Source organism: Podarcis gaigeae (assembly GCF_964106915.1).
Source record: "Podarcis gaigeae genome assembly, chromosome: 9".
Lineage (NCBI taxonomy): Eukaryota > Metazoa > Chordata > Lepidosauria > Squamata > Lacertidae > Podarcis > Podarcis gaigeae.
Window position 1 is genome coordinate 25,762,716 of NC_139685.1, and position 20,467 is coordinate 25,783,182.

Below are 20,467 nucleotides of genomic sequence, written 5' to 3' on the forward strand. Positions count from 1 at the left end.
TATTCATTGGCATCCTTTCATATAGGCAAATTCTATGCAGATGCTTAACTTTATGTTCCTTCAACAGGTTTAGGTAGCAATGGCCTTGTTTGCATGTCACATTAAATCAAATTATAGCTTACCAAGACCAAACAAAAGTGTTGGCTCCCTATTACACCTGCTTTGTTCCTCTTTGGGCTAAGCTGTTTGGCTTAACATGCTGTCCAAACCCTTAATTGAAATATGTAGTCAAGATATGTTCTTTGCTTCAGATCTTGCTTAATGGGAAGACACCTTAACCATTAATGCAGCCAGTATCTGAATATTTAACCATGGTTAAGTATAAACCAGTATGCATCGCCATGGTTTGAAACGGGATTGAATTTACCCTGATTAAACATTACAACTGGCCTATCTTTTACTTTTAACTTATCTTAAGATTCAAGCCAATACAGTGGTACCTTGGGTTACATACACTTCAGGTTTCAGACTCCGCTAACCCAGAAATAGTACCTCGGGTTAAGAACTTTGCTTCAGGATGAGAACAGAAATCGTGCTCCAGCAGCGCGGCGGCAGCGGGAAGCCCCATTAGCTAAAGTGGTACTTTAGGTTAAGAACAGTTTCAGGTTAAGAATGGAACTCCGGAACAAATTAAGTACTTAACCCAAGGTACCACTGTATTTCTTAATTTGAGGAAGTTCACATAAAAGAAGACTCGTGTCCTTGCCTCTGTGAAATGTGGGATATGATGTAGGGCACTGCAGGGGAAAGCGTAATTGCTCAGATTTGGTCTTGGATCTGAGCTAAGTGAACACATGGAAGTTCGTGGAATGTTTCTCACTTCCTCCTCCCCACAGTAGCCTCCCATGCCCGTTGCTCAAGAGCTCTTCCTCCACCCTCTGAAGAGGCATTTGAGGGGTCACAGCTTGCTGCAGGGGAGTGGAAGGGAATCTTTCCTTACTTGCACTTTCTTAAGTGAACAATCTTAGGACTCAAAGCCTTGGGTTTACATTTTAGTGTCACATTTGACCAGCTGCAATAAGTATTGAACTTATTTAGATATGTGTTGTGCTAAGAGCTAAGTTCTTCCTCTTACCCTCTCAAATTCCATAGATTTGGATGTTAACTGACGTGAGAGACTTTCTTTGCTGGACTCCAGTTTGGCACACAGCTCTCTAACAGAAACCACATCAACAGAGATGGAAGACTTTTCTTCTTTTTCACGTTTGAGACTCTCCTCTAGTTTGGCCATACTTTTCGCCATTGAAGAGATCTGTGATTCATAAGCTTGGTGGGCAATGATATGCTATGTGAAAGTCAAATGCAACTCTATTATTACATGCAGGCATGCGACAGTCCGTCTCACCGCACGCTAACCAAAATTCAAGCTCTCTTGATTACTGAGTTAATATAAAGAAAACAACCCCCACCAACTTGTTCCCCCCTCCAAAATACACTTATAATCATTTATAAGCCCTAACATGCATCGAGAACAGAAATAGCTCTGAAATTAGTGTTCCCATGAGCTGAAACGAATTATTAATTAACACGTCCTCTGCAGAAATCTCCAATTAATGCAAAGGTGTATGATTAAGAAAGCACACTAGGAAAAGGGACTAGGTAATAAAGTTCAGCTAGTGTCAGTAATTACCTCCTGAATTTCTTTTTCCAGTAGTTCCGCTCTCTCTCTAAGATGTCTTCTCTCAGTATCAACAGAAAGGAGTTCCAGTCGTACAGAGCTGCTTTGCCCCTCAGCTTGATGGGCCTTTACTTCCCAGCTTTCAGCTTGGCTATAGAGCATCTGGAACTTTTCCAACAGCTCCTTGTTTTCCCTTTCCTAGTTCAAAGCAGAAATATATACCATTGAGCAATGAATCATTGTATCAAATGCTTTCTACCCACAAGAAATCATCACACTGCTTCACTACATATGGTAGAAGAGTTTGACCCTGAACTTGCGCTCTTCTCCATATTTTACTTGCACCCCAACTCCCACTTCTCTCCTTCCTCTTAAATAAATCATATTTTTTTACATCCTCATCTTTGTTTACACAGTGAGGCTGAGCCCTTGAGTTAGAACCTCAAAGCATTTAAAGCGGATGTTGATTTTACAAGTTGATACAAATTCTGATGATTACACATAAGAAGGGTGTCATATTTTATGCTCTGTCTGCTGTATAAATTTTCAAGGACTAAGGGGGGAGGGAATGGTCTTCTGCTATGATCCAAATGTATGCACACATAATACCTGTAGCTCCAGCATGTGTATAAGTTTTAAAAGGATTTTGGAAGTTTGGTGTTAATAGATCTTTAAGGAAGAACACACAGAAACCCCAAACTCTTTCTCAGTCTAACTGAACATAAAAAGCTATCTGCTGATTTGGAATGTGAGATACAGAAAGATTCCCTTTCAGAAGAACTCACGTTGCTCAGAGGTCTCTGGCTTATATCCTTTGTCTTTGCTGTTTAAGGAAGTTTTAAAGGATGGATGTTTTATCGCTTTTTAAATTATTATTAATATTCTGTTGGGAGCCACCCAGAGTGGCAAGGGAAACATAGCCAGATGGGCAGGGTATTAACAACAACAACAACAACAATAATTTGCTACAAGTAAGAAATTGCATGCAGTTGGAATATGTAAGTTTGAGATATTCTGAATAAGATTTTGATTTTTAAATCATTTTAAATACAAGCAGAATTTTAAAAACAATGCTGTGCTACATTACACGATAGGCTTTTCATGGACTATGTTAATTGCAATCACACTGAATACATGCAAAGTCTGTTACTGGCTTTAATTTAACAACCTGAGAGTGGGCATGACTCCAGCCCTTTGCACGGGGCTTGAAAGCTAGGGCTCCAATACTCAGTACAGTGGAACCTCTATTTGCGACCATAATCCATTCCGGAGGTCCGTCCAGAGGTCGAAACGGGTTGCTGGGAGAGGTGCCGTTGTGTGCAGGCGGCGATTGCCTGCTTCTGCGCATGTGTTTTACTGCGATCGTTGCGCATGCACGAACAGCAAATCCGCCAGTTACTTCCGGGTTTGCCATGGTCGTGGCTTGGAATGACCATAAGAGGTGTGGTAAGTAGAGGTTCGACTGTAGTGTGAATGTCAGCTGCTGAAAGAAAGCAGGAAGTCCCTGGCTACAAAATCTAATATGCTGCTGTATTGCCTGCCCAGTCAGGTCTTGAGATGCAGCTTCTAAATGCAAAAGCCTGACCCAGGGCTGCAACTTCTGTTGTAGCCAATAAAAGAGATTGCAGTGAGCGCTTGGTTGGTATGTATGTATGTATGTATGTATGTATGTATGTATGGTGTCCACAACAGTTGTTCTGATTTGCAAGTGTGCCGATGGGCCCAAAAGGGTTAGAGACCCCTGGTTTAGCATTATGTTTGAATGCAGGCATTGTGCTGGCAGTACAACTGTTAGGCTATATCAAACAGTATTAATACTGAAATCTGTACCTGAAGCCAAATTGTCACTTTTGGAAGGTATAAGCTGAATGTTTATTTCATGTTTAGTTTTAATGGTTTCCAGCCGTCTCCACCTCTGCCGCACTCCGCTTGTGGGTTGATGCTAGGCCATGCCTGATCTTAACTTTTAAAACATGATACACCTGATTAATAAAATATTCATGGGAACTTCCAAATGCACTTCCTCACCTTTGAGGCCATTAAACTTTCAAACCTGGAGACTTCTGTTATGTAATTATGAACTCTAATTTTCATTTCTTCTTTATCACGTAATGCTGCTTCCAGTTCAGATGAAATTGCCTGTTTAGATGATAAACCATTACAAATAATATTACATGCAAATAAAATAAGGCTAGCTCTCATTTGGTAACCCTGTGCCTGAGCTGTATCAGACTTCAGGCTTCAGGTGGGGGTTTGTCTATGTACTTCTGCATAGAAAAGAAATTCCCTATACATAGAAATTAAGAGATCAGGGAAACACTAGTTTTCTATGTTTTGTTTTTAAATAAAGGAACATTCTATCATGCAAGTCCCTCATCTGCAGTCTGAAATGAAAAAAGCCCAGACAAAAATTAACTACTCTAAAGGGAGAACTTGCCCAATAATGGCTAGATTCTAACTTAATGTTGTTTGAACAATCACTTGATGGCTATTTTAAAATCTCACACTTTTTACAGCTAAATGTAATCCAAAGAAAACATGTAAAGAAACACAGTTCCAGGGTAGATAATCCGGACAGATGGCATTCCTAGTGGACAGCATCACATTTAAGCAGGGTTTAGCAGTTCCTACATACATAGCATTAGTATACAGATTTCTACATCATGTTAATCCTTCAGGTGTATGCACCAGTGATCTAGTTTAAATATGATGTTGGTTGGTTCCACATAATCCATAAATGTTTTATACATATCTAGTGTCACGTTTAAATCAGCACCCCCTAAAGTAAAAAAATATGAATGTAAGGCTACCACTCTTAACAAACGCACCAATTAAAATTACCCAAGAGCTACAAATCACATCAAACGTAATTTCAGGTACCCAAACATTATTTAAAGCAATTGTGACATGTATCATTATGAACTATTGTACCTGGTTTTCTCTGGCCATTGTGGATAGATCATCCTGTAATCTTCTGTTCTCTTTCAAGGCCATTTCTTTCACTCTGCTGACTTCACCAAGCTCCGAATGTGCTGCCTCGATCTGGCGACGGACACTGGCTAGTTCTCGGTCTTTACCGCTTAAGGCATCCTTTAATTGGCTAGCAAATGGGGGATTTGGAAAACCTTAAACAGAATTTATCTTTTTGCATTATATAAATCTACGTAACAACTACATTCCAGTAACTAAGATGAATCATCTCAAGTGTTTTTAACTTTGCATTAGATAGAAATGATAACATTATTGTACAATTCCATCTTTGCAGTCTACATGGGCTTCTCACATTTCTTTATTAGCAACTTGATTGCCAAGCTTTATGTCTGAAATTGTGGCACAGCACTATGATTGGTAACATGGGCCGCATAATAATAATAATTCAGAAGTACCACCAAGTTATAGTTTGTTTTAACTATATCGTAAGCCAAGACCTGGCCCAGATGTTCAAACTGCAGTTTGCTTTGCATAATATTAGTTTGCTGTTCTTCTACCTACCCTGCAAATACTCAGTTGCTATACTGAATTCCTTTGTAGCATTTGAGTATTGGCAAGGCACCATCAATTATTATCATTGGTTGGCTGTGGAAAAGATCAGGGAACATTACATTTTCCTCCTTGGAAATATTTTGCCATGCTCCTGAGCAAAAAAACAGCCCTCCACCGATTCTTATGTAAGGTGCACAGAATTCCACCTTAAAGTACATCTGTAAGTGCCGAATTAGGATAATTGTAATTGCCTTAGGTATCCCCCCCTCCCCCAAATGGCCATATTTTAGCCGCCTTCAGAGGAACCATCTTCTTCACGTGCAAAGGTTCAATTATAAGTATATTAGCTTATTAAAATACTTTGATTGCTATAAGATGAGATTTCAGAGTAAAAAGTAATAATTTTCATTACTATTACTTACTCTAAGGACGACTCTAACTGAGTAAGAGTTTGTCGCAAATTGAGGATAGTTTTTTCCTATAGAAAGAAACATGATGGCAAAGATTATTGGTTTTATCTTATCCCATAATTCACATCAGCCATACTAATAGGTATGATCAACAAGTGAAATACAGATGTAACAAATATACAGTATAAAACAGTACTGTTATCAGTGATTCACTAGCAGTCTCTTGTAGTTTAATATTTAAGGGTGGCTGAAGCTAAATTGCTGGGTACCTTCAGCTTACTAATGTCAATGATATTCAATATTCATTTGCATTTGCATATTTATTTATTTATTTATTTATTTATTCTCCTTTGTATGCCATTTTTCTTTGTACTCCATTTTTCTTTTGGCTATCACTACTTATGGCCTGAAGGGACTGAAGTGTAAGGTTACTGGTATACCACATACCTTCCCAGGAAAATATGTGACCTCTTGTAACCATCCTAAGTTCACAATTTCTTTTCACAATGCTGACAACACATGATTCTGACAGTAAGACACAGAGAAACTGGAGAGTACAGGTGGAAAACCTGTTGCACAACCCCTCCCCTTTTCACATTTACTTCAAAGTGCTTTTCCTTTCCCCTACTCTCTCTTGCCTAAAATGAAAGCAGCAACTGCTTCATGCCAGCAGTCAGAACGCTGGGGGAGAAGGGACGAAAGAAATACGTGGAGAAGGTAAAGCTGAAAGAATCTTGGCAGCAGTTTCATTTTATAATTTTTATTACTAAATACTCATCTATTAATTCAAGCTTCTTTGTATTCATTAGATTGTGATCTCTTCAGAAGCCCTTATAGGGCTGCTGTTTTTGGTGACTCCGCTGAAACTTAAGACTATAAACAATTTCCCCCCCTACTCATTCTTTAATCTTTGATGTACAGTTTGATTTTTTAATTATTTTTTAAGGAAGCTGTTGACAGTTACTAATTTTCTTGAGTTCATAATTCTTTTGTTGTCTTTTATCAGTATGCACCATTCAAGACTTACAAGTCCTGACCTGGATCAAAAGTCAGGTAAGCAGAAATCTGCTAGTACAATAGCCCCCTCCTCCCAACTCCAGCCCATGTGTCCCCCTGATGTATTTATTTCATGCCCCGTGTACATACCTTATTGGCTAAATTGTCATCTAGATAAGCAACTCTTTCTGTCTTTTCATCTATACTTTCCTGGAGGCTGTCTTTTTCCTTAGCCAAGACATTAATTGTACTTCTGAGCACACTGATGGTCTCATCCTGTGCATGGTGCTTATTACTGAATTTACCTGAAAATAAATAAATACTGTTTGAATTATGAAGAGCAGGGGCTCCCAAAATGTGGTCTGCAGACTACATTCAGGGGGGCTTCAGCATGTCTGTGGATTTGTGGTTGAAGATGGGAAACAGTATGTTCATTGCAACGAAAAGTCACATTTATTTCAATTGTATTTTAATTGCTTCTTTTATATCTTATTTTGTATTTTCTTGTACTACAATAGGAATCTATGGAAAACAATAACATTTAATTTATGAGAAATAAAAGCAGCAATAAAATGCAGTGAAAAAATTATACGGAATCTAGAACAGCACATTACAATTGATACGAAAGGCAGAAATATAATCTAGCAGTTAGCAAAGACTCTTAGCAATTTTCAAGCAGTCCACGAGGCAAAAAGTTTAGGGATCTATTGATGTAGAGCTTAAAGATGACAGCTAATGTTGTGTGAGCAGACATTCACTCATGTAATGGCACTTTTCCTTCTGCCTGCCGCCTTATCTCTGACCCCCCTCACCCAACAATATCTGTGCTGGATAGTTAGGCATCACCTGACATAGTATTTTGGGACACCCAAAGGGCTACACTGGTGTGTGGGTGTGTGTAAGGCAGAGTCTGGCTGTGCAAGTGGAAATCCACAACTTGGCAAATATCACAAAACTTACATTTATGTATGAGGTACCTTTTTACTCTGTTTGTGGCACCTTGTTCTAGACTTTAATGATTGGCAAATCTTTACTGCTAAGTTATTGTCGATGGAAGTGAAGGAAGAATGCTGGGCAAATTCACCCCACTACAAACGCCTGCCAACAAAGGTCTTTTAAAGCTAGTCCCTTGCTCTTTGATGGCTTTGAAAAACTAGAACCCTGCCAGAGGGTATATGGAATAAGTGGGCTTTTCCACAATGTCTTCCACCACCCTCTGAGTTATGAAAAACAGCATGGGAGGTATTTGCATGAACAAGAAATAACAGGGAAATGTTCTTGCTTGCAGTCCTTTCAAGATCCCCTCTCAAGATCTTTCTCAGCTCCTTCTCACATTCTCCTCCCTCTGTTTCTTCACTGCCAAATGAGGAATGGCTGAGAAGGATGGGAAAAGCACAAGAGGACCCCTTCTTTCACGCCCATGTTTCTTTCCCTACTTCTAAATTTAGGGTGAGGAATCTCCAGTTCATGGGCCAATGTTGGCATACCAGGGTGTGCAATTGGGCCTATGAGACCATTTTCCCCAAACCATGCCCACCTGTCAATAAGATGACATCACTGGGTGACAGCAGCTAATAGGCAGGGTTCAATTCTGCATTGGCTGCAGCACCTGCCAATTCCCCATAGGGGTAAATCTCATTCAGACCCCTGCAGAGAGCAGGATTGAATCTCTGCTCATTAGCTGAGTACTTCTTCTTCCATATGTTCTCTGTGGGGAAGGCATTGGCAAAGAAGTCACCTGATGTCAGATGACTGACAGGCTGGCATTCACATCCACCTGTCAAAGTTAGCCTGTGGAATGTGGGGAGATAAAGACTTGGCCCAATGGTTCAAATAGGTTTGCTGCTTCTGCTCTAATTCAACACTAGAAAAGTTGGAAGCAATAATGGGGGACCAAATTCAATCCTACATTTGACAGTTGTTGACTGCTTGAGAAGAGGAAAGGCAGATGCCGCCAACGTTCTGTGCTAAGAGTTAAACTAGTCCCAATCTCTTGACTTTTCAGATTAAGTGGTTAAGCCGTAAATTTTTCACTCTAAGAAATAAAACAGCATTCACCTGTTTTTTCTTCAAGCAATAAAATTTCTTCTTGAGCCAAATGAAGTTCATCATCTTTAAGAGCCAACTGATGCTGCACTTCATCTAAAGACTTTTGTATCTGTTCATTTAGTAGTCTGCAGAATTGATATCCATTTTGGAGGGGGGTAAAAACAGGTGCAGGTTTTTAAATGTAAATAAGTTAGAATATGTTAAGCACAACCTGAAAACACTGAAAAGCGCAGAATTATGCAGCAAAGGGAATGACATTTTCCAATGAGCTTACAAAACCAGCAATTAGTAACTGTACCTTTTAAAGCTTTTAAAAAATAGCCTCAGAAAACTAAAACCTTGCATCGGGATATAGCAGCTAGAAGTGCAGAGACACTGAACATTATACTTTTAAGGAATCCAATCTTTTATCTCCTGAAATTAGGGCACTGACACAATTTGGGGCTTAATTCGAACCAAAGCACAGCCCAAACCTCTTGCTTAATGAAATAACTGGACTGAACCCTAGGATGTGTTAAGTAATACTAAATTCAAGCATATTCAGTGTTCCTTTCCATCGTTACTGAGCAACTGGAATGTCCACATATTATTTTGAATTAAGGAACACAGCTTCCAATATGACTTTCAGGCAATTATGAAGCCTGCATCTCTATTTAGGGCCTGACAACTGATGAAAATATTTCCTGTAAAATGACATAAATTAATAGATTTGAGCAAGGCACCAATAAGATACTAAATATATGGCTGAACTTACTGAAGGGAGTTTATTTCTGTTTTAAATTGTGAAGCATCTTCAGACAACTGAGACAGCTGATGAGATTTAATATTTGATTCATCTTCTAAGCAGACTATTTTGTTTTTTAACAATGAAATAGTAGTTACTTGATCAAGATGTTCAGTCTCCAACTGCAGCAGAAACCAAAACACAAATATTATTTTCTGAATCTGCTAAGAGCAGCATTTTTCTTGAGAAAAAAAATTAAGTATTTAAAAAGCTAAGCAAAATCCCAATAAAGACCAGTCCACTCAAATTCAATAAAAACTGCAAAACTACGGCTGTAATCTTAAGCTCCTTAGAATCATAGTGTTGGAAGGGACTGCAAGGGTAATCTAGTCCAACCCCCTTCAGCACAGAAATCACAGCTAAAAGATCCCTGACAATGTGGCCATCCAACCTCTGATTAAAAACCTCTAATGAAAGAGAGTCCATCACCCTCTAAGGTAGTCTGTTCCATTTTTTAGTTTTGGCCCAGTTCTCCAATCTGTTAAGGTAATCTTGAATCCTGATTCAATCTTCTGAGGTATGAACTACCCCTCCCAGTTTGGTGACATCTGCAAATTTGATAAGCATCCCCTCATTAGTGAACTCCACCAGAATCTTTTAGATGTTAAGGCGCAATGTAACGGCAGTAAAGCTCACAATAATGGAGCTGCCATCAGGAATATGAAAAGGAACTGCTAAAAGTTCACATGGTGTCTATTGCAAACCTGGTCTTGCAAATGATCGTGAGAAGTAAACGGGCAAAAGCCATAGTCTCAATCATAATTTGAATAGTCAACACACAAACAATGACATTCCATCACTACGCATTAATAAATTCTGATGCCAGCAAGTATTTAAATCACTTACTCTGTGAACAGTGTTTTCCAAGTCTGATATTTCTTGTTCTAACTTTGATTTTTCATCCTGATGGACCTTATGAAACAAAGAAAAACAACTCATCAGAAGGCATTGTTTAATTGTCTGATTAACCTTTGAGCATCTGATCGTCTAGGGAGCATGGGAATTAGGAGACATAAAGAAAACTGCACCTACTCTCTATGCCTTTAGAACACTGAACGTGGCTAATATATGTGCTATGTGGAAAGGTGAGGCAGGAAGAACAGAGACAGAAGGCAGGGCACATGGGTTTATGTCAGGGCTGGAGTCAAAAATCATGCCAGCAAGCAAGAAGCAGAGTTTATCAGAGAAGTTAACTCCTTTTTCAAAGAAATGGTATATAACTCAGCAACACTTCCCAGCAAGTCCTGCCCCTATAGAGCAGCTGCCAGGACTGAATGTCCCCACCTTCAACCTCCTCTAAAGCTCCTCCTCTGCTGGATGTTTCCCAAGCAGCCTCAAACTGCATCTAGGCATCTCTAATCTCTGCTCCACTCTATGCATCATTCTGTGTGTCATTGAAGACAAGGGGGCTCTTTTCTCCAAAAAGGGGCGGGGGGCAGGACATCCCTTTCAAGCTGCTGCTGCTTTTGATTGGCTCCACCCTGCCTCCATTTGTTTCCTGCAGGTTCGACTGATAAAGAATTCCTTGGGAGCAGAGTCTGGGTGTCAGTTGTTGAAGCCTCTCCTCTACTGCTGGTTCCATAGCAGCTCACAGGGATACTCACACAATGTTAATATTAACAACAATAGAAGCAGTGCATTTTTTCTTAAAAAAATGTTTAGGGGTACTCTCATTTTCACTCAAGAAAATCACCATTTTATAGTTCAAATTGAAAAAATTAATACAGTAAATGGACAAAAGTACAAAGATTCACAAAATATTTAGGGGTATGCATACCCCTGCATCCCTCCAGAAAAAAGCACTGCATATATGGGTCCAGAACACTAAAAGTATTTATTATTATTATTATTATTATTATTATTATTATTATTATTATTATTATACCACCCTTTATCACAAGATCTCAAGGCAGTTCACAAGGTAAAAATGTGCCTTAGAAATTTTTGAATGGCTTTGGCTGAAATCAGTGACTTGCACCATCCATGGGGAGTAGCGACTTTTGTGAGGTAACAAAGTAGCCCAAAGTTATCGCAAGCTCGAAACATTACAAAAAAGCATTATTTGTAAAATGATAACCTTTAACTTCTCTCTTAGTCCTTCTTTCTCTGCCACCACTCTTCTGAAATCAGACAATGCAATGTTCCGCTCCTCTTCTGCGTAACTTTGTGTCATTAAAGAAGTTTTTGTTTCTCTTCGTAGACGATTTAACTCATCTTGAGACTTAAAAAGTAAAAAAAAATAAAAATTTTAAGTGGATAAATAAAATGAATATATATGCAAGATATCAGATCATGCATGGAGGAAAGAAAGGCATAAGATGGTGGGTGAAAGAAAAATGATGGAGAACAAATAAAACACAGATGATGGACTATATGGAACCTGCTGAACTGACTGGGAGACTCCGAGACCAGAGAGAAGAGATGGTGGAAGAAGACTGGAAGAAGTTTAAAGAATATTTGAAAAAATATGTTAGTATTTAAATCTTAGAATAGCTTTGGAAGTGGATATAGGCTGTAGGGTTAGAAGTAGAAGATAGTGTATTTTAAAATAGTATTATTTGTAAGTGATAAAATGTGAAGATTTTTATGGTAAAAGTGTGATTAAAAAATGGTTAAAAATTATGATATATGAAACTGCTAAAGATGAGGTAAAATGAAAATCAGATAGGGGGGACTTGGGGAAGCTCACCTAACAATGTTTAGAAAAAATAAGGATAAGCAATAATTTGTTTGTATTGTTTGTATATCTGTTTATATTGTTTATTTGTGTTATAAAATGAATAAAAAAAATTGGGGAATAAAGAGAACAAATAAAACGCTGCCACGTATATGAGGAATTTGGCCCAGCATTGACTTGTACTATGCTGCCTGCCCAACCAGAGGCCATTCTTACCCAGTTCAATGATAGCTATGCATCTGGTGCGGGCTAAGAGATTGTCTAAACAGAATAAATCTATTACCTGTCCTTTAATCTGCATTCATTCCTCTTCCTGTTACTTCCATGTCTAAGCCTGGCTCTGCAACAATTGCTGCATCCTATTCTCACAGTGGCAAACCAGATGCATGTGGGAAACCTGCAAGCAGGACCTGAGGACAAGAGCACTCTCCACTCCTGCAGTTTCCAAGAGGTATTCAGAAGCCTACTGTCTCTGACTATGGAGGCAGAACACAGCCATCATGGTTAGTAGCCACTAATAGCCTTATCCACCATGATTTTGTCTAATTCTCTTTTGAAGAGTATTTAGATGATTATATGTTGCTTCTTCCCTCTCCTGCAATTCTCGGCTCCATTATACATGTTATGTCCTGACAGTCAGTGGCCCCACCCATTAATTTGGACTTACCCGTTCATAAAGAATGCTTAGTTTGTCTCTTTCTGCAGTTAAGAGTTTGACATTAGATTGAATTTCTATCATGTGCTTTTCAAATCTTTCTAGCATAGATTGCAGCTCATCTCTTTCTCGAGTAACCAATCTTAGATCACCATTCTGTCAAAAAAAGGGGGAGGAGAGGAAAATTACACATTAAAAACTATATTACTAGTTACCTGGCACAGATACTGTACTGTTACTGGCAGGTGCTACTGATGTAAATAATCAGCGCTGAAATCCTGGGTTAAATTACTTAAATTATACTGAAGTAATTAAGACAGATATGTCTGATGACAGGATTATACCTCAAACTATGGCTGAGTTCAGACGGTCATTCCAGGCTTCATAAACAGCTTAGCATTATAAGAGTGGGTCTATGTGAGCCCTGGGCATGAGGAACATTTGCATTTTAGGCTAGTCCTATGCATGTTTAATTAAGGAAAAGAATCTTACCGAATTAAGTGGAATGTACTTCTGAGTAAATATACACAGGGTATTATAATACTACTGAATAGTAATATCATCATACTGTACTGCCTCATATTTAACCCTAACGCTCCATTTTTCGGACAATATCAAATTGCTATTAAAGCCCAACAGATACCTTTAAAGACCCAGCAGGAAGTAAAATTGATTTGATTTAAAAATAACCTGTTTAACATAAAAATACACTGTATTGACACCACGTTTCTAAAACACAGCTCAAGCACCAAATCTACTGAGATACAATGTTTACTTAAATTCTTCATTGGGCTATCTGGAAGCCATGAAAGAGACAGCAAAAGAGAAAGTAAAACATAAACAAACAAAATGCTTAGGTGAAATATTGCACTCATAGTAAATAATGTAAGATATATCCCCAGTGGCCTAATAGGGACTTTCAAGAATGCAAATCAGAAAGCATTGTCACAAATCTGCACTATAAGTATAAACATGCTCCAAGCTGGATTTATACCTGATGGCGAAGTTCATTCCTGAAGTCTACCTGCACAAAAACACTTTGCAATGCTTTGGGTTTGGAGCTATTTGTTTTGTTTTTGCAAAAAGATGAATATTAGGGGGGGGATATTACAAAGCAGGGTGGAGCGGGGGGCTATTCCAGGACTTCTGAAGTGGTCTAAACAGGGGAAAAAACAGCATTTCAAATATGCAATTTTCTATACCATATTATGAGAATTTTCTGGGAATAGAATGGATCCCAGTTAATGAAGGTGTTTGACAGTTTCACTTTTCCATTCACATTGCTAAACTAGACAGATAGCTTTGTAATGCAAACTTTTTTAAAAATTGAAAAACAGGAGTCAAGAGGGGAAATGAAACACAAACAGTTAAGTGACCCCATGTTCTCTGAAGAATACATTGAATATGAAGTGGTTCAGGTTTGCTAAAAAGTTTTACAAATATTTTGAAAAGCTGCTGGAGTCTGCAGCAAATCCACTGGCATACAAGTATTAAACCTTGCACTTGTATTGGAAAACATTGTTTTCCCTTACTAAAACAGTTTGACTTCAGTCAACAAGTCTGACTACTTGAGAAATGCCTCCTTACTACTGGCAGTCAGATCTGAGTAGTGGGGCAGTTGTAAACTGGGGCACCATATGAAAAAGTTTACTAGGCATTATAATATATTTAACAAAAAAAATTACCTTTTCTGGTGACTTGCGTAATGGGCTAGATCTTTGTTTAATTATCTTTTGGAGACACTCTAGTTCACGCTTATAGTAGTCCCTGTCTTCTTCTATAGTTTTTACAAATGCATCCAGACGAGAAGGTGATTTGTCCCCCAGTGCTATACCGCCTTCTAATCTCATTTTCTCTAGTTCTATAACAAGCTCCCGATCTGCATGAGAAAATAACCAACAAGCATGAATGAAGTTAGCATATACCAGAGGTGGTCAGTTTAAAGAAAACCAGCACATGGTTGAAGATATACAACGGAGATGCTAGAAGGAGCAAAGTCAGACAGAACTGCATTCATCCATCCTCAAGAATATATGGACTAAAGGAGGAAGAATGCATTTTAAAAATTACTATCTTAAGAGGCAGTCCAATCTTTTAAGTCCAATCTTTTAAGAGTGGATAATACCAAGGAAACAGGTTTTACCCTATATGATGAAGAAAGGAAAATAAAAATTGGGCTCACCAGGCAAATTCTGGTTTTAAAAATGTGTAGGTAACTCACCAGCAAAGTAAGTTGTATATGTTAAAAGTTCTGCTATCTTCAGTGTATTTCCCCCAGCATTTAAATACAAGCTATACAGTGGTCCCCAACCTTTCTGAACAATTCTCATAGGCACTACAACAGAATGGCTGCAGTGGTGGTGAGCCTAGCACAAGACACCCATTTCACAGAAGGCAAACTGTTTCCTGCCTCTCCCCACCCCTAACTTTGTCACTCCATTCCTCTTGACTCCTTCCCAGCACTGCTATTTCCTTCCCCACCATCAGAGCCCCCCACCCAGGATAAGGCTGAGAGGGAACAAACAAACAGAAAAAGCAAAGGGGAGCAGAGGCAAAAGTAAAATCCCAAAGAAAAGCAAAACTTCAGAACAATAGAAAAGAGTACTCCATAAGGCACATTGCCTTCCATGTCATCACTTGTGCATATCCCAGCTTTTGTCCTGCCTGTTTTTCCCCCCTGTTGGGTTGGAGTCTGCAGGAAGACTTCCAATTGGGCCACATTGTTGCTGTGGCAGCAATGGGGTGGATAGGGGCCTGAGCAACTCCCAAGTAGTGAGCTGTCGGTGACCCAGTGAACATCTGGGTAGATGCTTGGTAGGTGCCGGTACTATGCTGTGGATTGTCTTAAGTACAAGTATCTGACAACGTGATCCACCAGATCTCTTAAAACACATACCTATTATTTCAAGGTTTTCAAGTTTTTTGGCCAGTCTATGGTTCTCTAGTTGAACCTGGTTTAACAACACCTCAAGATTTTGTTTTTCATCAGTTCTTCCATAGAGTTCTTCGGTCAGCCTGTCTTTTTCTCTCCGATATGTAGATAACTCCTAAAGTCAAATGTGTATTTTTCAAAATAGGATAGTACAATAAATATAGAGTTTGTAAAACAATATTTCATTGACATAGGTATTTCTACTTATACATGATGCTTAAATCTAAATTCTAGTCATCTTCCAGACAAATTATAATAACAACATGTGGCATAGTGAAAGAATGTCTCCAGTAATGGGAAAGTGCAAACAATGTACTTTTAAAATTCCAGGTTTGGGAAAAGCAGAAAATTGCTTTCTCAAAATCTACTTGTTTCCTGTTGAAATCATGTGACTGAACATGCTTAACTGACTGGATTGTGCAAACTGTCATTAATATAAGTGTGACTTTCAAGACACAGTAGTTAGTTTTTTGTTCTGTTTGCAGCAGAGTTTAATCTAATCTGAAAACAAGAATACTGTTCTACCAAAACACATCCAATAAAGGATATCACTTATTTTCTCTTTTCTTCTCTAGAACTTGTGCATTATTAGCTGTTTGTCAAGTAGAATAGCAGCATGGCTATCAAAATACTGCTGCTACTACTAATGCTTTCCTTTCTTGTTCTGTTAAACAGATGTCTTTAGCACACACATTATATTCAACCTAAGTATCCAAGTATTAAAAATGCATTGAATTAAATAAACTTATTCCACTTTAAAATTGTTACTTACTGACTTAAGCTTCACTATTGTCTCTTCACGATCCTGGATTTCACTATATGTTTTTTTAATCTCTTCCTATAAATCATAAATGATAAAATGTTTATAAAAAGTGAAGGGTCTTTATAAATATGGCACCATATTACACAGAAGTAAAAAAAAAACTTTTCATTTTTTAAAGATCATATTTCTGTTTAAACATAAAATATATCAAGTAAGTCCACATGGTATCTAAAATCTATTATATCTAATACTTTCATTCACATAATTTACATAAAAAGAGCAGGGAAGTACAGAACTGTCTGCAAAATGTTATGTTGATTTATGTGCATCATAAATGAGCTCATGTAGCAGAGTACATACAAGGCCAAGCTACAAAGTTAGTAAGTTGAAATCTAGTCTACATCTGAACTCTGTAGATGGCCTCAAGCAAGCTACTCCCTCTCAGCCTCAGGCTCTATCTGTAATACAGTGGTACCCCGGGTTAAGTACTTAATTCATTCCGGAGGTCTGTTATTAACCTGAAACTGTTCTTAACCTGAAGCACCACTTTAGCTAATGGGGCCTCCCGCTGCTGCTGCGCCGCTGAAGCACGATTTCTGTTCTCATCCTGAAGCAAAGTTCTTAACCTGAGGTACTATTTCTGGGTTAGCGGAGTCTGTAACCTGAAGCGTATGTAACCTGAAGCGTATGAAACCCGGGGTACCACTGTAGGTAGGAGAATCTGACCTACCTTATATGGCTGCTGTATGGTTTACAACAAAGCAATACATGTTTAAATGCATCAAATGTTTGAAAATGTTATATAAATGCTATTCGTATTAGTCCTATAAACTGTAGCAAAAAAGCTTTGCAGTTGAACTACCATCATCTGCAGGTATAGGGTGGTATATTAACAACAACAACAACAACAACAACAACAACAACAACAACAACAACAACAACTACTCTATTTACTTGTCAGATGGGGATACAAGGAGCAGAGAAACCCAAAAATTACTGTGAATAGTGCATATTTTGAAGCCTCTATGGGACAAAGAGACCTGGAGTGCAGCAGAAAATTTGATGGAACTGGGGAGCAGTTGAATGACATTGGAGGTGTCTGGTGGCAACAGGGATCTCAAATGACTAGGAAAAGATCTATGTGAGCAAATCTACAGAAAGGTCTCCAGATCCTTTCTGCAGAATAAGGGAACCCAGCAGGATAAAGAGAAGTTCTCTAGCAAATGTGCAGCATGTCCACAGTGTAACAGCTGTCCTTAGTAGGAAAGAAAATACCAAAACACTCATCTGACATCCCCAAAGGCGCTTTTGGAGGTTAAACTAATCCTTCTTATAGGATATGGTTACTCGGTTCTACAGTTCCTTGGCCAACTTCAAAACAGACCTCATTCCATTATAATGTACCCAGGGGCCTGTTACAAACATTGCAAATACAACAAAATATCAAAATCCATACATTAAGGATATGGAAGTTATGGCTCTCCAGATGTTGCTGCAAAACCTCTTCTGCACTACACTTTATGAAATTTAAAATACAAGGGCAAACGCATGCACTTTTAAAAGCAGATGCAACTCCTGAAACCTTTCATTGGGAGTTGAGACATTTTCTTGATGTTCTACCAAGTTACAAAATTCCCTTACCTTAGCCTGTCCAATTTCTTTATCTGCAGTCTCAAGCACAATTTCTTTGTGCCTTTCCAACTGTTGTGCCAACTGATCTATTTCACTCAATTCTTGGCACAGTTCTTCGTTTTTATTGCTTAAATGAGCCACTTCACTAGTGACATTTTGCTTACTGTCCAGAAGATCCTGTATGCGCATTTCAAGCTCTTTGTTTGTTTGCTGCAGAAATTCAATCTGAAACACATTCACAATATACTAAATGTTTCAAGTTAACAAAAATGTAGAAGCACAACTACAGCCAAACAAAAGCTAGCAGTTACAGATAGGTAGCCGTGTTGGTCTGCCATAGTCAAAACAAAAAAAATTCCTTCCAGTAGCACCTTAAAGACCAACTAAGTCAGTTCTTGGTATGAGCTTTCGTGTGCATGCACACTTCTTCAGCTAGCAGTTAGTTCTCAAATAACTTTCCATTATTAGCTGTAGTACTTTATGTTCTTAGAACGTAAGAAACATTTGAGATCTGTGGACATTTTAATTAGCTGAATAGCAAAGTCATGAATTTGGTTCCCATTTGGAGGAAATAGCCTCCAAAAATTTTCAGCCATATTATCTTTGCTAAGTTAATCGGCTGGAACACAATGACCACAAAAGGAATAAACCAACTTATCAGTAGGTGTAGGATACAGGCAGTAAAATGGGACAGGGCATCTCTGATCACAGTTATGGAGTCAATTCAGGTGGTTTTGGAGTTGCAGCACTTCACAAAAGCTTTATTGGGAGCTGAGGATTCTTACAAAGGTTTCTAAATGAAAGAGGCTCAAACATGTTACCTGTAAATTTAAGTGAGCAATAATTTTTTCATTACTTCTGCTTCTGGCTTCCAAAGATATGACATCATGAGAGCGACCGCCATCCAGTGCCAGGCCTAAACGCTCAATCTCACTGTCTCGCAGCTCAACCTTTGGAGACAAAATCATTATTCTTTTAAAATGATTTAGTGTTGCTGCTGTAAATGCCTGGCCAGAATTTCTCCAGTTAGTACATAAGGATATGGGACTGTTCAGGGGATGCGATGATTTCCAATGAAAACACTCATCATACCAGAAATTATCCTCGACACCAGTCTGATGTATGGACCATTTGTGAATGTGTTACCAGAGAGGCTGTGATAGCATGCAGGAAGGGTCCTCCTCAAGTGTTCTAGGGGCCTGTCAAGTTCATCAAAGCCACACATGCCAAAGTGCAATGAGATTAAGAATAAGTTGCTTTGGAAAGGAAACTGAATATTAATAGGAATCTCTCCTTAGAAAACTGCCCACAATTAACTGGGATTTCCTTTTACAGGCAAACCTCGGTTGTTGAACGTAATCTGTTCCAGAAACCCATTCGGCTTCCAAAATGTTCGACAACCAGGGTGCGGCTTCTGATTGGTTGCAGGAGCTTCCTGTAATCAAGCGGAAGCCGTGTTGGACGTTCGGATTCCAAAAAATGTTCGAAAACCGGAGCATTTACTTCTCAGTTTTTTTGCATTCAGGAGCCAAAACATTCCAAAACAGGGGGGTTGGGGAGCTGAGGTTTGACTGTACCACAAAAATTCTCAGATAACCCATTGTACATGTGCGGTCACTCCTGGTGTGGATGCTCGCTATCACATTTTCTTGTGGATGATTTGTCACATGTTTTGGTGGGTACTTTCTAATACCACACACCTACTTCTGTTTGCTCCTCACTTGATACAAGTGTGACAGTTTCCAACAACTGTCTTATGCTGGAGGAGTAGGAGGAGTTGTTCTCTTGAGAAGTCTACACAGTACAAGTAGGGTATTAACTCAGAAACTGTAATCATAGTAAATGCATCAGGCACTTTTGTGCAAGTCATCAGTATTGATTTTTTAAAAAAACAAAAATTAAATGCAAATCGATACTGCCCAGTTTCTCCCTCATCCCATCTGTAAAGAAAGCACATGCCTCAATTTTGTATTTTGTCAAATATGGTAACATAGGCTAGTAACATTTTCTCTATGTTTCCTATTTTATTTTGTTGTGTTTTATTAAAGGAAGACATGCACATAGTTACAAAAATATTGTGTGCATGCCCAGAACAGAAAAAGGCAATGGAAGGGAAGGGAGGAACAAATGAGAAGGATAAAAACTCCTCCGTATAAATTCTGTCAAGCTCTACCCACTGGGATAGATGGACAGTGCTATAATAGCAGTGGATAGCCAGGACAGGAAAAAATAGGAGTTTGGTGAAAGCTAATGTGCCAAAACCATACACAGAAAAATTAGACCAACCTCTTTGCGATATAGGGACCCCAACTGAAACCACCTGTATACAGAGTCAGAATCCTGACCTATCTAGCTCAGTATAGTTTACACTGACTGCAGCTCTCTAGAATTTCAGACAGGGATTGCAGATTGAGTCTGAGATGCTCTGCATGCAAAGCATGAGCTGTACCACTGAGCTACATTCCCCT

The 20,467-nt window shown here is 38.7% G+C and overlaps 1 protein-coding gene across 3 annotated transcripts in view; it reads right to left on the reverse strand.

Annotated features, from left to right (window-relative positions):
- CEP135 (centrosomal protein 135) overlaps nucleotides 1-20,467 on the reverse strand; it is a 32,980-nt gene that overhangs the window by 5,349 nt on the left and 7,164 nt on the right. For all 3 annotated transcript variants that reach the window (XM_083755418.1, XM_083755419.1, XM_083755420.1), the window contains exons 7-22: nucleotides 18,821-18,949; nucleotides 18,009-18,224; nucleotides 16,377-16,442; nucleotides 15,569-15,719; nucleotides 14,358-14,551; nucleotides 12,685-12,828; nucleotides 11,418-11,561; nucleotides 10,187-10,252; nucleotides 9,311-9,462; nucleotides 8,566-8,681; nucleotides 6,658-6,812; nucleotides 5,524-5,579; nucleotides 4,550-4,718; nucleotides 3,647-3,757; nucleotides 1,631-1,816; nucleotides 1,076-1,285 (exon numbers count right to left, since the gene is read on the reverse strand). In XM_083755418.1, the coding sequence (XP_083611544.1) occupies nucleotides 1,076-1,285; nucleotides 1,631-1,816; nucleotides 3,647-3,757; nucleotides 4,550-4,718; nucleotides 5,524-5,579; nucleotides 6,658-6,812; nucleotides 8,566-8,681; nucleotides 9,311-9,462; nucleotides 10,187-10,252; nucleotides 11,418-11,561; nucleotides 12,685-12,828; nucleotides 14,358-14,551; nucleotides 15,569-15,719; nucleotides 16,377-16,442; nucleotides 18,009-18,224; nucleotides 18,821-18,949 (2,265 nt within the window). The remainder of the gene's footprint in view (nucleotides 1-1,075; nucleotides 1,286-1,630; nucleotides 1,817-3,646; nucleotides 3,758-4,549; nucleotides 4,719-5,523; nucleotides 5,580-6,657; nucleotides 6,813-8,565; nucleotides 8,682-9,310; nucleotides 9,463-10,186; nucleotides 10,253-11,417; nucleotides 11,562-12,684; nucleotides 12,829-14,357; nucleotides 14,552-15,568; nucleotides 15,720-16,376; nucleotides 16,443-18,008; nucleotides 18,225-18,820; nucleotides 18,950-20,467) is intronic.